At 44.8% G+C, this 17889-nt stretch overlaps 1 protein-coding gene and 1 non-coding gene across 2 annotated transcripts; one reads left to right on the top strand and one right to left on the bottom strand.

Moving 5' to 3' along the window:
- The first annotated feature begins 10375 nt into the window (after positions 1–10375).
- On the top strand, positions 10376–17889 carry S1PR4 (sphingosine-1-phosphate receptor 4). Its single transcript, XM_075264245.1, has 2 exons — positions 10376–10566; positions 16989–17889. Exons 1-2 carry the CDS (start codon positions 10376–10378, stop codon positions 17887–17889), a joined length of 1092 nt encoding a protein of 363 aa, XP_075120346.1.
- Positions 15416–15497, bottom strand: TRNAS-CGA (transfer RNA serine (anticodon CGA)). The gene has a single exon. It is a non-coding gene; the product is annotated as a tRNA-Ser (tRNA).

Below are 17889 nucleotides of genomic sequence, written 5' to 3'. Positions count from 1 at the left end.
GGCTTTTTTTATGTCTCTGGGTAAGAAGTGGGGTCTTCCTGGGTATCCTACCATACAGTCCCTTTTCATTCAGACACCGACGGATAGTACGGGTTGACACTGTTGTACCCTCGGACTGCAGGGCAGCTTGAACTTGTTTGGATGTTAGTCGAGGTTCTTTATCCACCATCCGCACAATCTTGCGTTGAAATCTATCGTCAATTTTTCTTTTCCGTCCACATCTAGGGAAGTTAATCACAGTGCCATGGGCTTTAAACTTCTTGATGACACTGCGCACGGTAGACACAGGAACATTCAGGTCTTTGGAGATGGACTTGTAGCCTTGAGATTGCTCATGCTTCCTCACAATTTTGCTTCTCAAGGCCTCAGACAGTTCTTTGGTCTTCTTTCTTTTCTCCATGCTCAATGTGGTACACACAAGGACACAGGACAGAGGTTGAGTCAACTTTAATCCATTTCAACTGGCTGCAAGTGTGATTTAGTTATTGCTACCACCTGTTAGGTGCCTCAGGTAAGTAACAGGTGCTGTTAATTACACAAATTAGAGAAGCATCACATGATTTTTCAAATAGTGCCAATACTTTTGTCTACCCCCTTTTTTATGTTTGCTGTGGAATTATATCCAATTTAGTTTTTTGACAATTCTTTTTGTTGTTTTCCATTGAAGACAAATTAAATGAAGATAATAATACCAAAGAATTTGTGATTGCAATCATTTTCTGGAAGAAAATCAGTATTATCTGACAGAATTGCAGGGGTGCCACTGTACATATATGCTTTGTGTTGATAAAACCTTTTTGATAAAAAAAAAAAAAAAAGCTAATCTTTTTGGTACATCCATTACTCTAATTACTTTAGTTGCCCTCCATTGAATCCTATGTATACATATATATATACATAGTAACTTATATTAAAACAGTTTTTTTTATGTCAGTACAGCTTCAAGCTGATTTAATATACAGAACATTAACATTAACACTGACAGTTTTAGCAGTTACCAGTACCCCAGCCTCTCCCCTGGGTGGGGTCCATCCTGAAACCTGTGGTAGAGGTTACATTATTTCCTGTCAAAAGTACTAGATGTCAATTAGCTGTCACTTCTTCAGACATCACCTGCGTGCATATACAAAGTGACCATCAGATGCCAGGTGAGCTTTCTATGGGAAACCTTATGCAGCTTGTACATTTTCAGGACTAACTACAATGAGATGGAGCAGAAAAAAGATGATGGCCGGGCAGTTAGATGGATAAATACACAGAAAGACAGACACATAGATAGACAGAGATGTATCATTCGATGTGTATGTATCAGAATAGCTTTGGTGCATATGTTTGTGCTTTATAAGAGTGCAGGCTATTGTTGGTACACTAAGGATTATGACTTCATGTGAATGAAGATGGCCTTAATAGAAAACATTGCCTCTCATATGATGATTTTTTTTCTATATGTTTTTACAGTCAGGAACTTATTAAGACATCAATATAGATACAAATATTTGAAATTAATGCTATACTGGAGGAATGTCTTCCTATATGAAGAATATTGTTCTTCTGCATACATAGCTGCACACGCATGCAGCTACTATCTTGGACTGTGTGGGAGTCTCCCATGAAAAGCCAAGTTCTCTCTGAACCCTGGAAAGACAGGCAAGTCTGTTATACAATCGGTTGTAGTGGTTAGTCACTGATTGCTCTGAGATATGGAACACTTCCCAGGTACTTCTCTAAGCTGAGGTCCAACGTTGCAAAAACGCAGCTTTTTTTTGTTGCAGATTTTGATGTGTTTTTTTGAGCCAAAGTCAGGAATGACTACAAAAGGAATGGGGAACATATAGGAAGCTCTTATACTTCTGCCTTTTGCTCAATCCACTCCTGTCCAAAACCAACAAAAGCTGTGTTTCTGCAACGTGGAGCCTTAGGCCGGGTTCACACAGAGTATTTTGGCTCGTAATGTAGTACGTAGACGCCACGGGAGCTTTTGCGGGCCATATACGCTCCCATTGTTTTCAATGGGAGCCAGTACCGTGTACGCGGCGCTATTTTGCGGCCGTGATTTAGCGCCTTAGAAGAGAAGCTAACCAGTTGCATTTTTATCTGTTTGCCTTATTGTCTGGTATAATATACGGGGCAGTCTCTGCTTAAGGCATTATTTAATTATCTGTCAGGGAAAAATTATTATGGGACCCACACAGTGACTGTGGCTTTGTTTATGGAAGATGTTTGCCACCAGCTATTTTTGGGGGCAGGTCTGGCAAACATTGTTCACTGAGGTAGTGTGCGCCTAAAGGCTGTTTTATGTGAAGCTTTCTCTGGCATTCTGGCAATTTTTATTGATGCATTTTAGAATTATCAGTGGGGACAATGGAAATCTGCCGGGGAGCCATAACACTCTGGTTGGAAAGATGTCTGTATCCCCTAGCTCTGCACCAGGCTTTTTCTCAACCACCCTGCAGTTGCTTCCTATGTTGATCAGCGTCAGAAGGAACATTAATCCTCACAGTACTACCGTGTTTCCCCGAAAGTAGGACACCCCCGAAAGTAAGGCATGCGGGGGGGGGGGGGGGTTCAGTTCAGTTGATTTGCCTAATATAAGGCACCACCCGAAAATAAGGCATGTCCGGCAGTGGTCCACTGTCCCCGCTGCTGTAGGATGAGCTCTCCCAGCTCATCCCAGAGGCAGCAGCCGCCATACAGAAGAGACAGCAGCCGGCTTTGCTGTGCACACGGAGTACAGCACGGCTACTGTGTCAGTGAAGTAGGGATCACTAAGCCCCACCCACAAAAGTTCCGCTAAGCCCCACCCACCACTGCAGCGAACAGCAGCACCAGTACTGCTAGGAAGAAGGGAAAGGTAAGTATGATACCTCCCCCACCTCCCCTACACTACCTACAACAGGCAGTCATGCTGACGCTCCACTAAGGAAGTGCCGACATGACTGCCAGTTGTAATAAGACACCCCCAGAAAATAAGACAGGTCCTATATTTAGGATGACAATTTAATATAAGACGCTGTCTTATTTTTGGGGAAACACGGTAGGCATCTGTACAGTGGGAGGGGGGGGGGGAGTCTGTGAGATCACATCTCCAACAAACATGACATAAAGGAAGGCCAGAAAGAGCTATGTTTGTGCCATGCCATCTTATGCAGAACCAGGACCAGAGAGAAGCAGTCAGTGCCATTGCAATGAAGGGTGTTCTTCTATTTCTAATTTTCTAACTCCTGGAAAGGGGTAGGGGGTTAGGGAGGTGTTGGGGCACGAGTCTAACCATGGACTTAAAAATTGTATTAACCCCTTCCCGAACCATGGTGAAATAGTACGTATTGGAGAAAGCTACCTTTTCACAACATGACGTACTATTACATCATGGTAATGGCATCCGTACAGAAGCTTGAGTGGGTGCTATAAACAGCAGGTGTAACAAACAGCTAACATCCTTCTGTAACACCCACGGTTAGAACTGAGCTCCGATTGCGAATTTTTACCCCTTAGATGCAGCAATCAATTATGACCACAGTATCTAAGGGGTTGACCTAGCAAGTCATGGTGTTTCTTCAGCAGCCTGGGGCTTGTTCTGTCGCCTTGGGTCTGCCTTCTTCTATTTAGGCTTCGATCCTGCATATACATAGGCTGAAATACATCTAATAATTAGACTGTAATTATACAGTCTAATACCTCTGATTTATTCAGCTAGAGGGAAAAAAAACACAACATGCCCTATTTTCTGGCGGATTCCGCTTTAAAAACCTCATTGAAATCAAATGTGAAAAAATGTGACATGGTTTTTAATGTGGAAAAAAAAACCCACAAAAGAAAAACAGCTAGCTAGGTAGTGAACTTTCTAGGTCCATACAGTGTGCTGGAGCAAAAAAAGGGTCAAAAATCAGATCATGAAAGAAAAAAAGTGACAAAAAAAGTTTCCTGCAAAAGATTCTGCGTGAACATACCCAAAAGTGGTACTGGATTGTAGTTATTTTGGGACACAGATTTGTGGCTGTGTGCCTAGTTGAAAAGTGAAAAAGAACTGGCTTTTCAAAAAAAAAATAAATTAAAAATTATCCTTTTATGAGAACAGTAATGAAATCAAAATGGTTTTGGTTTTTTGATGCCAACACTGTGGTACCAACAGTGTTGTGTAGTGGCATGTGATGGACTAGCATGCAGGACATATCTGGCTGAGTGGTGGTAGCTGTGACAGAATGTCAGTATAGCCCCCTTTAACAGGGTTGTCCAGGAACTACAGATCTCTGCCAGGAGGCCTGCAAAAAAGAAAGATGAAAAAACCCCAAAACATACTCACCTATACCCTGTACTCCAATGTTCCCTTTTGTTGTCCAGTCCAGCAGCACCCAGTGACTTGCACCAGCAGAAATCCTCACCGCACATGACTATTGAGGCCAATCAGTGGCCTCAACGGTCACAGGAAAAGACATGGGAAGGCCACTCACATACATCACTGGTTTACCTCAGTGGTCACATGCGGGGAGGACTTCCACTAGAGCAATCCCCCAGGCACTGCTGGTTTGAACATCGGTGGGTGAGTGCAGTAGACAGGTGAGTATTATTATTTTATTTTTATTTTTATTTTTTTTACCTTCCCCAGCATCTTGGCAGAGTTCTGTAGTTCATGGACAATCCCTTTAATACTGTAGATTTTTTCAGATTAGCACAAACTGCAAGACTATTCTTGGTGTGAGCAACAAAAACCGTTAAATAACAAAGATATTTTCAGGCACTAAGGCTAAGGCCCCACATTTCGTAACATAGCTAGAAAAATGCAGCATTAACACATAACGTTTTTTTTCCAAAGCTTTTTTATTACGTTTTTTCCAACATTTTCCTCAGCATTTTTCTTCCCTTAGGGCCCCTTCACATGGTGTAAGCGCTCGGCTCATTCCGAGCTGTACACGCGAGCGCTTCTAAACACTTCCCATTCACTTCAATGGGAGCGCGCATAAAGTCAGAATGAGCCGAGCGCTTACGCCGTGTGAAGGGGCCCTTATTAAATCTATAGGGAAAGCACAAGCATTCCCGCAGGTGAAGTTGACAAGCTGCGTTTTTCTGCAGTGTTTTTTTCTGCACTGTAGGGATGGGATTACCCAGAATCTCATTTTGCTGATACTGTAAAATGCAGTGTTTTTTTCTGCAACAGGAAAAATGCTGCGCTTCTACAATGTAGAACCTTAGCTGTAAAGATTACCTTTGACCAGCTCCACCAACTTCAGTTCTTGGCAGGTTTTAATAGGTGCTACTCCACTGATTCCAGCAAAGTTGGAGATTTTCTTTAACTCTAACCATTCCTAAATTAGCTGCTTATCCCTAATGGCACCAGGCAGATATATAAATAAATAAATAGAGAGAGAGAGAGAGAGAGAGAGAGAGAGAGAGAGAGAGGAGAGAGAGAGAGCTCTCAACACAATGACCCACCATATGTCCCTAATAGAATAATAGAACTCCCCAGTGTAATGCCCCACAGTGACCCCACACAGTATAATATGCCCCTACAAAGTTTAAAATTCTCCCAAGAGCCCCCCTACCCCCACACAGTACAATATGCTTTGGAAGCCTTTAGCTGCTCCAGGCAAACACCATGAAATTAGTTTTGATGAATAATTGTGAGGTTCAGATCTGTGGTTAATTTCTCCTCAAACCCCAGAGCACAATAAATGAAGACCAAGTAATAATAACACACAGAATATATTAGTGTTGGGCAATTAAATAAAAAAAAATAACCAAAACTAAATGTCAACCCAGATAACTGACGTGATTTTGTGCACTGCTATTATTATACTCTGGGGTCTCTTCAGACCCCAGAGTATAATTAGCAGAGGCCCAGGGAAGGTGAGCAAAAATCTTGTGATGTTCACCCATACTCATAATTTAAAAGGGGTGTGTTTTTAAAAGAAGCATTACTTGAATAATCGCCATTAATTGTAATCAAGGTAAAATGCAAGATTAATTATGATTTTAATTTAGGTCATAATCGCCCAGTCCTAGTATATATAATGTTTCCTAGTGCTTCCCACACAGTATAAAGTTCTCAAACTCCCTCTACAGTATAATGCTCCACATGGTTTATAATGCCCCATATGGTATAAAATGCTCCCAAGAGCCTTCCCCCACAGTATAACACTCCAAAGTGGCCCCTCACAGTGGCACCACACAGTATGCCCGGTGTGACTGCTGAAGTCCAATCACAGGTCTCAGGAGTGACCCCAGGACATGTGACGTCAGCTGAAGACAGGAAGAGACCTGAAGAGGATGCCTGGGACCACTGAACGCCCAAGTGAGATGAATATAAATGTTTGCTATTTTTACTCACCTCCCCAGTGCAGGCTTCTAGTGGAAAGGGGTCTTTCGGCATATGTGTACATAAGTGTACATACATGCAATGAGGATCCTCCAGTCCTTCAGTGGGTCAGTCCAATGCTACCTATCAATATTTTGGAGGTAACCCAAACAAACATAGGGAAAATATACAAATTCCATGCAGTTGTTGTCCTTGTCAGATACAAACCTAAGCCTCCAGCACTGCAAGACAACAGTGCTGCCCCAGTTGGGGACCTGCTACATTACCAACATAATTCTATACTTCATTATAGTTCAAAAGTAAAAGTGTTTTCTGCATACATTTGTCCCCATACACAGGATAGGAGATAAACGTCTCAGAGTTGCGGTTCTGACCACTTGAACTACCAGTGATCAGGAGAATGGGGACCCACAACTTCCACAACTGTATCATGTGAATTGAGAGGTATTGCGTATGCATGATCTCCATTTCACTTCTGTGGGATTGCTAGAGACTACCATCCTAGTTGTCCCAAGGAAGTGAATACAGCAGTGGTCACACATGCGCAACATTGCTCCATTCACATGATGCTTATGGTAAACTAAAGCAAAAATGTGGTACAAAATATTATACAATATTACGCACTGCTTCTTCTTAGTTTTCCACACACTTTGTTGCAACTTCCTGTACTGTAGATGGTTGGGAGAACTATCGGGCAGAGAATAAACCAATGGGACCTAATGCCCTTCCTTTTTCAGATGAGGTGTCCGAGAGGTAATATCCCCACCAAACACAATGACATATTGCATTTCCTAATGATATAGTATAACATTATTAGAAGATTATACATATTACACTAAATTATAATCCTAATATAGAACACTGCAATATGAAATAAAAGTAATACCAATAATGCACGATCAGCCGTTTCGCTGCTTGGAAGTAATCTTTGCCATGCTTAGTGAAATTTCGCACACTCCACCCTTCCTGTAAGTCTGTCTGTGCAACGCCTAAACCACAAAACAGAGAACTTGAGTGCCATGTGTAGATGTGCTTTAATCTTAAAAGACTTGTTTTTCTGTATAGCATAACATGTAAAATCTTTTTAGAAATATGGCAAACCAAGGCATCCAATTGCTGTAAATCTAGATGCAGATTGCAGCTAGCTAACTTTTGCGCTAGAGTTGAGCTAACTTGCATATTTATTATTGAAGATACTTTAATGATATACGAATAAGAGTCATATTCCTACTTGTACTCTTATTCATCTTATTTCTAGGTTTTCATAACGCCTATGAATGGAGAAGTGATTGTGCATGTACAGCTTCTCTCCCCTGAATACCAGAACCAGGACCACACTCATTTTCAGCGCTCGTGAGTTTCCATATACTATTAATAGGCATGTCGCTAAAAAGTATATTCTTAACCTTAGGAGGCTCATATACTTGAAAAGGCGTTATCAATGTCTCACTGTCCTCAATTGAAACATCAATTACTGATATCCTAATTAATTAATTAATTACTAATTTTTCTCACAGAAAAATTATAGTCTATGGGGTCTGTGTGCTTTCATTGCTGACCACTTTTTAATGCGTTCGGTATTCCATTCGGGGGGTCCCCAAGCGGACTCCCGAACGGCATGCCAAACACAGATGTGAACCAGGCCTCATTCGGATGACACATGTAAGATTAAGCTTTAAAGGGGTTGGCCACTTTCAGACCAATATTGAGAGACAAATGTTATGGTTTGTATAATAAAAAGTTGTACAATTTTCTAATATACTTTCTGTATCAATTCCTCACAGTATTCTAGATATCTCCTTGCTGTCATTCATTCTGTTACTTCTCATTACAGTCACAGCACAATAATCAGACATCAGCCTGGTAATCAGCTGTGCACCTGTGCACTCATCACATGACCATGGACCGTAAATCACATGACCATGGTCAGGCTTTTATCCTCTAGAAGTAACAGAATGAATGACAGTAAGCAGAGATCTAGAAAACCGGGAGGAATTGATACAGAAAGTATATTGGAAAATTGTTTATCTTTCTATTGTACAAACAATAACATTTGTTTCTCAATATTGGTCTGAAAGTGGACAACCCCTTTAAGGTCAAGTGTCTGACAGTGAATGGAAGTAAAACAAGACTGTTCACAAGAAAATTTGAAAAGCAACTTATATGGATGAATAAAGAAACAACACTTAAGATAATGCAAAAATACAAAGCAAAGCATATGCAAAGTTTCCAAACACCTTATCTAGATATAAATAGTGACGCGTTCAGCTAGTGAAATTAAGATTTAGAAATAGGCTTTACTGTATTATTAAGACATAATCTTACAGTCAGTACTTGCTTCATCTACATCAGAAGCACAACAAGGTTTTGTAACGTCAGAGTTACATTCAACTGGAGTTGTGCCACACAAAATTCTAACAAAAGTATGGTTGCAATTAATCTAATAGATTCTAAGTGTATTAAAAATGTGCCGCCAAATACTAATAAAGGGTTGACCCCCATGGGATTTTTTTTCTATGAAAGGGTTGATTCCGTTATGTTACATTCACATGACAGTGAATAATAACAGCATTAAATTCAATGTCAGTGGATGGGGACTATTCACATGATCATTATTTTGACCGTTGTTATGGACTGCCCATTTATAGGTCATGTCCGTTTTCACAGATCCCTCCATACAAATGTATGGGGAATCTGAGAAAACGGTGGCCCTTGGGTGCACGATGGCTGTGAAAAATCTAATTTTTTCTGGCCGTTTTGCACCTTGGTTGTCTGAATGTAACCTTAGACTTTTTTCCATTTTTTTTTCATTGTTGTGTTCTGAAAGCTACAACTTTTTTGCAAAATCAATTATTTTATCAAAATTACATGATTATGTGGTGACTAATTTATTAACTAAACTTTTGATTTGGTCAAGCTTTTAAATAAAAAAAAATAAATCAGAATTACCCTGGAGCAATCTGTGTCATGGCACACATGCCTAACACTGTACCCATTATTTTAAACACTTTTTGTGCCTCGTCTGATATGGGAGTTTGAATTAGCTAAAAAGTGTGATTAATCAGAAAAAAGACATGGTTTGAGGTGCAAGAGAAGAGGCATAGTTCAAAGTGCAAGATTATACACCAAAACTGCACCAACATATTCTTCCTTCTTAGGCCAAAATGGCTAATTTTTCAATGAATTATTGCAAAAATGTTGTGAATGTTTGCTAGGCCATCAGCTGCTAATCTTAGCAGACTCACTTTTTTTTAAAGGGGCTCTATCATTGGAAAAAGTTATTTTTATCTAATCTTATCCTTGCATAGCCTTTAGAAAGGCTATTTCCCTCCTACCTTTAGTATGTAAATTGCCTCAGTAGATGTTGAATAAGTCCATTTTTATTCATATGATAATTAGCTTGTCCATGCACCCCGGAAGTCTTTTCGTGAACTGTCTGCTGTATATATAGCACAGGCTGCTTCTGCTGACTCCTCCTCCCTGCTCTCACACACAGCAGCATGTACTGTATACATAGCAGGGCGAGGAGAGCATATGAATAAAAACAGACTTATTCAAACACTACTGAGGCAATTTACATACTAAAGGTAAGTGTGGAATAGCCTTTCTAAAGGCTATGCAAGGATGTGATTAGTTAAAAATGACTTTTTCCAATTATAGAGACCCTTTAACAATCAAACTTCCCTCACGACCAAACAAATGAAGTGTTAATGGCCAACCAAAATCTAATTTATCTGGTTAGCTTTAGACCAGGACGACTAAGGTTATACGTCACGTCTCATAGCAAAAAAAAAATTCTGCGGGGAAAAACCGCTGCGACAACTCATTGTGGTTTTTGCTGCAATGCTTATGCACAGAAAGTTTGCAGAGGCTTCCTCTGAGGCCTTTCTGCGTCAATTATATATATAGGGAAACCATCAGCGTTTCCATAGATATTATTGACATGCTGGGATTTCCAAAACCGCAACGGTCTACAAATGCCATGCGATTGTAAAGCTCAATAAAACACTCTGTACGCCTTTTACCATTAAATACATTTTATTTTTCAGACTCTTATATGACATCATGAACCTAACATTTAACCAGTGCCTAGAGCTGGTGGACATTCAAAATGTTAACATTATATTGTTACATTATAACCTAACTGGTCGTCTCATTGGTCGATCAAGTGAAAATTCCATTCTGAAGATAATCAGCATCTTAATCAGTCTCTTCATCATACTGGAAAACTTGTCCGTGCTGGTGGCCCTACTAAGGTGAGAAGCGATGAGCGAGGAAAAGGCATAAAGTCAGCCTATATCAAAAAGAACGAGTGATTATGAAGATAATCTTGTTTCCCTTAGTCCTAACAGCGGCACAATGTGGGGTATTTCTGCCCCTGTGTGCTGGTAGGACAGGCGGATATTTAATTAGCCAATCAAATGCGTGGCAGGCCCTATAAGAGGGCACAAGAACCTCCCCTCTGCGTGTAAATACAAAAGTACCTCCATTACATTTATATACAGTTTTATACATAAGATATGATTCCCAGGGTGGGAAATCTTGTGCCGCTGTTAGGACTAAGGGAAACAAGATTATCTTCATAATCACTCGTTCCCTGTCGTCCTCAACAGCGGCACAATGTGGGGATATAGCAAGCAGGTCCCCAAGATGGGTGGGACAAACCCATGACCGAACTTAAACTGGTCTGGGCAAAGGCAGTGGAATCTGCCACTTGGTCCTTCAGGCGGTAATGCCGAATGAAGGTGGATTCAGATGCCCAAGAGGCAGCTGCATATATTTGGTCCACAGACAAAGCACTTCTTTCTGCCCGTGAAGTGGACACTGCCCTGGTTGAATGGGCATGAAGGAAAGATGGAGCCGACAGCCCTTGGGCGGTATAGGCGACTCTAATAGTCTCGGTAACCCACCGTGATATTGTAGCTTTGGCGGCTTTGGCGCCCTTGTTTTTCCCCGTGTAGCTGACCAACAGGTTTTCAGTCCACCTAAAGGGGCGAGTGCGCTGCAAGTAGATCTGCAAGCATCTAACCACATCCAGCTTGTGCCATCTTTCTTCTTCAGCAGAAGAAGGGAAAGGAAAAAAATACTGGAAGGGAAATCAGTTGGTTCCTGTTTACAGCAGATGGCACCTTGGGACGAAACCCAGGGAGGAACCTAAGCTGTACATGGTCAGAGAAAAAGGTGGTATATGGCTCCTCAGCGGACAAAGCTTGTAGTTCACTAACGCGTTTGGCAGGTGTGACTGCCAATAGCAGCGCCATTTTGCCGGTTAGCGACTTGAGGGAGACCTCTTCCAGAGGTTCAAATGGCTGGCCACATAGGGCGTTCAGGACCGGAATAAGGTCCCATTGGTGGACGGGGGTGTTTACCACCGGTCTCAGCCTAGTTGCCCCTTTAATAAAGGTGCTCACTAAGGAATCTTGAGACAAACACCTCCCCAGATAGGCGGACAGGGCCGCTACGTGTACTTTGAGTGTGGCCACAGCAAGACCTCTGTCTAGTCCGTCGTGAAGGAAGTCCAGGATCGCCTCCGTAGGGGGATCGGTGGAGTCCACTTGATGCTGCAGACACCAGGCATTAAAGATGTTACTTATTCGACGGTAGTTCCTGTTAGTCGAATCTGCTCTGGCGCTGGATAGGGTCTTCAAGACGGCTTGTGACAGTCCTCTATTCCTCAATAGGGACTGGTCAACCTCCAGGCTGTCAGGTTGAGTCTCCTCAGATCCTGGCATCTCAGCTCTCCTTGGGTTACCAGGTCTGGGAGTGGGGGAAGCCTCCAATATATGCCCTGACTCATTTGTATGAGCTGAGCAAACCAAGCCCTTTTTGGCCAGAACGGGATTATGGCTATTCCCGAGGCTTGGTCCTGTCTTATTTTTATCAATACCTTCGGTATGATTGGAATTGGAGGGAATATGTAAAACAGCCTGAACCTCCATGGGATGGACAGGGCATCCACCGCCAAGGGATTGTCCTCCTGGTACAGAGAGCAGAAGGTCCCCACCTTGGCGTTGAGTCGGGTAGCCATAAGATCGACCTCCGGGAGACCCCATCTCTGGACGATCTGTTGAAATACGTCTGGATTGAGAGACCATTCTCCTGATACGGTAATACCCTGACTCAGCTGATCCGCTACTATGTTCAGGGAGCCCTTTATGTGAACAGCGGATAACTGGACCAGATTCTTCTCCGCCCAGGCAAATATGAGATTCATCTCTCAGCAAGGTTGGTGACCTGGTGCCCCCTTGTTTGTTTATATAGACTACCACCGTCATATTGTCTGACCGGTTTTTGACAGACTTGCCTTTCAATTCTGGGGCAAAGTGTACTAGGGCCAGGTACACTGCTCTGAGTTCCTTGAGATTGGATGACCCCAGCACCGGACATCTCCATCGTCCTTGTACAGTTTTGTCTTGACAATGGGCTCCCCATCCCCACTGGGATGCATCTGTTGTCAACAGGGTCCACACTGTCGGGACCGTGGACCTTCCGTCTTTCAGGTGTATCCACCATCTGAGGGAAAGACGGGTAGCGGGAGAAAGGCAGATCTTCTTGTGCAATCCCCGTGGAGACCTGTTCCAGGTTCTCAACATTTCCATCTGCAGGGGACGCAAATGCCATAAAGCCCAAGGCACCGCCCTGGCCGAGGATGACATCAGGCCCAGGACTCTCATGGCGGTCCGGATGGTTACCTGCCGAGTGCGCAATAGGAATCGTGCACTGGCTTGGATTCTTTCCTTCCTTGGACTGGAGAGGAAGATCTGCATCGCTTCTGAATCCACTATAAATCCGAGGAATTTTCTTCAGGTGGATGGAACGATTTCGGACTTCTCCCAATTGATAATCCTAACTCCTGTAGGAAGTTGATGGCAAGGTTGAGCTGCTGGAGGAGAGCAGCAGGAGACTGAGCTTTCAGTAGCCAGTCGTCTAGATAAGGGACGATGAAAAGACCCTGAAGTCTGAGGGCCGCGGCGACCGGAGAAATCACCTTGGTGAATACCAGTGGGGCGGATGTGATGCCGAATGGCAGAGCTGTGAATTGATAGTGCTCCCTGTGGCCGGCCATAGCGACGGCAATCCTGAGGAACTTCCTGTGGAAATGAGCAATGGGGACATGTAGATAGGCGTCCTTCAAATCGAGGGTAACCATCACCTCTCCTGGCTGAAGAAACACAGCCACGGAATCCACGGTTTCCATTCGAAATGACCTCTTCCTGATAAACTGATTGAGGTACCTCAGATCTATTATCATCCTCCAGCCCCCGGTGAACTTGGGGACCAGAAAGACGGGGGAGTAGACTCCCAGACCGAGGTCTGAGGCTGGTACCTTCTCCAGGGCGCCCTTGGTAACATATTCGGCAACCAAGGCTTCTAGACTGGCCTGCTGAGAAGGTGGAAGAGTTCGGGTGGAAACGAACCGATCTGGAGGTGGAAGATGAAAGTCGATGTGATACCCATGTTGTATGATCTTCAACACCCATGGGTCTTGGATATGGGTGAACCATGCTCTGGAAAAGGAGGAAAGACGTCCTCCCACAGGAAGGGGGGCCACAGGGAGCTGCCCCACGTCAAAACTCAGGCTTCCTCTTGGTGTCCTCCTTGGAAGCGCCACGACCAGCTCCCCTAGGGCGATATCTAAAACGCCATTGTTGGGAAGGGCGTCTATAATTAGAGGAAGGTACCTCTGCCTCTAGGGGGAGCACGTCTGCCCCTGGATGCTTGAGGTAGGGACCTTCCCCTACCTTCAGCTAATCCCTCCATAATGGCGTCTAAGCTTTGGCCAGACACCCTTCCCGGCTCAAAGGGGAGAGCACAGAGTGCTGCTTTAGACGCAAAATCTGCCCGCCAAGGCTTTAGCCAAAGGGGTCTACGGGCCGCAGTAGACAACGCCATAGATTTGGCGGAGATTTTAAATTGATGGCAGGAGGATTCCGCCAAATAATCTGCAGCCCTATGAACTCTTTTCATAGAGGCCAGAATCTCATCTCTGTCTACGCCCAAGTCTATATCCCGCTCCAAGGCGGCTAAGCGGTTGCGGAAAAAGTCACCAACCATAGAGGAGGCTATGGCCACAGAGGCTTGCGCGGAGGAAGCTGAGTAGACCTTCTTCAGAACGGAGTCCGCCCTACGATCCAGAGGGTCCTGAAGATTTGAACCATCTTCCAAGGGCACCAGGTTCTGCGGGACAGCTTTGCTACGGCCAAATCCACCTTCGGGGGAGGCCCCCAGGAATCCCAATTGAAGATCCTGGAAAGCGAATGTCCTTTCTCTGGCTGTTTCCACTGCTGCACCATAAGGTCGGTCAGCGTGGCGTCCGCATGGAAGGCAATATGTCCCCCAGAGGCAGACGTGGAGGCTTCCCCGTCAACATCTCGGCCCACTGTAGACCGGATGGACTTCAGCAGCCTGCCCGTTTGTTCATAATGGAACGCAGTTCTGCTGGAATAACTGAGTCGTCCTCGGAGGAATCATCCTCTGCCACCCGCAGGTGTTACAAGGGGGGGGGGGAGAGACGAGGAACGGAGCTCAGAGCATGGTCTCCTGGTGAGCTGAGACAAGATGCAATGGATCCCTTTGAGGGAATCATCCTGCAAAACAAAAAGGAGAGTACAAGCAAGGGAAAAACTATTTACCCAAGCGATGCCCAAACTCACCATCTCCTTGACCCATGCCATCATATCTCTGGGAGAGGGCTCCACAGGTGGAGGACCTCTGCTCCCGCGACAACGGGCCCACACGTAGCCTGAAAATAATAGGCAAGTTATAGGACCAGTAGTACCCCGCAGGGCACAACCTTTCAAGCCGCTACCTACCATCAGGGAGCGGTGTGTCGCAATCGAAGCAGGAAAGATGTTTCCTCTTGGAAGAGGTTTTCCTCCTACCATCCCCAGGAGGGGTAGTAGAGGATGACATATCCTACAGAGAGAGATAATAGACCATGCAACACTGTCACCATGACATCATACCAGCTTTTTAAAAAAAGGGTAAATCTTACCAGGTCCTGTAGACCGGACAGAGAGGTGACTTGGCGCCCAACGTGCGACTCGAACCCACGACCTTGAGATTAAGAGTCTCATGCTCTACCGACTGAGCTAGCCGGGCTGGCGCTGTGAACAGGATCTGAACCTGTGCGGGGAGACCCCATTGGATTTCGAGTCCAAAACCTTAACCACTCGGCCATCACAGCCGGTTCCCAATAAAGTTTGCAAACTGGAAAAGAGTTCAAGATCAATGAACACCACAATCGCACGCCTTCAGCAGATACTGCAGGAAGGTCTCTGACACCAGGCCAGCCAGCCTCTTAATTCTGGCCGGCTGGAAGTGGGCGGAGCCACAATCAAAGCAGGTGAGGCAACCTGCCCAGACAACTAACCCTGTAATCAGGGGTCTGCAAAGATATACATTCCCCCCCAACCAAGAGGCCCTTAACACGGGCACTTACCCCCACATCTCCCCGTCTTTTCCGGCCTTTAATAAGGCCTGAATCTTCCCTGAGTGAGCGGCCGCCAGCGCCAGGCCGTTGCCATGGCGCTATGATACTTCCGGCGAAACCGGAAGTGCGCGCTTACAGCGGCCGGCGGGGAACAGGATACACAACAGTGTGGTTCCACCCGCGGGCAGTCCGCGCGGCCACCAGAGGCGGCATGCGGAGTCCCCGGACTCTCACCAAAATGTCAGGTAAGTCACAAGGAGCAGGGGAAGCGGAGGAGAGGGGGGGCAGGGGGGATAGAGGGGGGTAGCCACACATGGCTAACAAGCACCTTCTCCCCGCAGGGCACAGAAGGTGACAAGAAGAAAACAACCGCTCAGGAGGTGAGTGATCCTGCTGAGCTTCTCTAAGAGGACACAAGTCCTCCCACCTGTCCTCTGTCCACACAGGACAGAAAAAAACACGCAGAGGGGAGGTTCTTGTGCCCTCTTATAGGGCCTGCCACGCATTTGATTGGCTAATTAAATATCCGCCTGTCCTACCAGCACACAGGGGCAGAAATACCCCACATTGTGCCGCTGTTGAGGACGACAGGGAAATATTTTTGGTCAATTATTCAAGGCCTATTATTCTAAGTATAAGCCATTATTGTATTGTATATTTGAACACATTCTTAAAATGAAGATGGCTTTTTCTTACTGCCAGGTATCATTGGAGAAAACTAATGCTAGTCATTCATTTCCCCTGCAGTGGCCACTGCTGGTGAAATGTAGCATTACATGATGGACATTCAAATGAATGGCCATCTATAAACTGTGGACTTGAATGATCTACTTGAGCAGGAGCTGCTCTTCCAGCCGCAACCCCAGCGCCGCACCTCTCATGAGGCGACCGCTTCAGGCGGCGCTATGCCAGGGCCTCAGGGAGGGTGGCATTTTTGCTTACATAAGCCAGTCCAGGACAAGCTGTCCTGGACTGGCTTAGCACTGAGCGGTGGTTTGGGGAGGCCACTCCTCTCCGTGCCTGCGAACGGCGCTAAGCCCCCTCCGTGGGGTCACGCCCCCTTAACTCCACCACGCCCCCTCTGCTCCGCCCCCTCCTCCCAGGGGTTGCGGCTTTCTGTAGTTCGCCTCGGGCGGCGAAAGGGGTAGGTTCACCCCTGCGCACCCCACTATAATATCCATAAACCCCAACAAAATGAATAAGATATTGTCATTATAATTAACCATGCTTTTGTTTTCCTTTTAGGTTCCTTCGCTTGAGACGCTGGGTTCATTGCTGTCTGGCAAACATTGCATTTAGTGATCTCCTGGCAGGCATTTCATACCTACTAAATATATGCCTTTCAGGTGAAATTACTTTCCGTTTGAGCCCACAACAATGGTTTTTGAGAGAAGGCCTACTCTTTACCACTTTGGCTGCCTCTACTTTCAGCTTGTTCATAACTGCAGTAGAGCGATATTGTACAATGGTGGCCCTAGTCTCTGAGAGTCGCTCCAGAAAAGTAGTGCGTGCACAAGGGTTGATTATTTTATGTTGGGTACTAGCTGCTATTGTTGGTACCTTGCCCCTGTTTGGGTGGAACTGCCTATGCCACATTGAAACCTGCTCCAGTCTTCTTCCTCTTTACTCAAGGCAATATATTTTATTTAGCCTTGGCCTTCTGTCCATTAGCCTGATTGGGATTATTGGTTTTTATTGCACTATTTATTATTTAGTGTGTTGTAATGCCAGACAGACTGCAGTCACGATCCAAAGCAGACGTGCCTTACACTTACTTAAAACAGTTCTCATCATCCTGGGCGCATTTGTCCTCTGCTGGACTCCACTTTTTGTCTATCTTTTGGTGGATTCCTCATGCACTCCTCCATCCTGTCAATCTCCAGTAGGACTAGAATGGGTGCTTGCCTTAGCTGTCTTGAACTCAGCGTTAAATCCATTAATTTACTCTTTCAGAAGCTCAGAAGTACGTAAAGCAATGGTAGCATTCCTCTGCTGTGCTTGCAGTATGGCTGGAGTTAGTGTACCAGATGTCACCTCTGGTTCATCCAATGAAAGTTCACTTAGAAGAAAAGGCAGTGTGCGTCTTTCACGAGCATTAAGTTTTAGAAGTCCTGTAACAAGCATTTCTAGCGTACCCAGTCAGTGA

The sequence above is a fragment of the Leptodactylus fuscus genome, chromosome 1 (genome assembly GCF_031893055.1).
Source record: "Leptodactylus fuscus isolate aLepFus1 chromosome 1, aLepFus1.hap2, whole genome shotgun sequence".
Lineage (NCBI taxonomy): Eukaryota > Metazoa > Chordata > Amphibia > Anura > Leptodactylidae > Leptodactylus > Leptodactylus fuscus.
The sequence above is the reverse complement of the archived record's forward strand: the minus strand, read 5'-3'. Positions and strand labels throughout refer to the sequence as shown.

Excerpts from the sequence above, each read along its gene's own strand:
- S1PR4 (XM_075264245.1), top strand. The coding sequence starts at position 10,376 with ATGAACCTAACATTTAACCAGTGCCTAGAGCTGGTGGACATTCAAAAT. Across the intron at positions 10,567-16,988 it reads GTGCTGGTGGCCCTACTAAG|GTTCCTTCGCTTGAGACGCT; the intron begins GTGAGAAGCGAT and ends TTTTCCTTTTAG.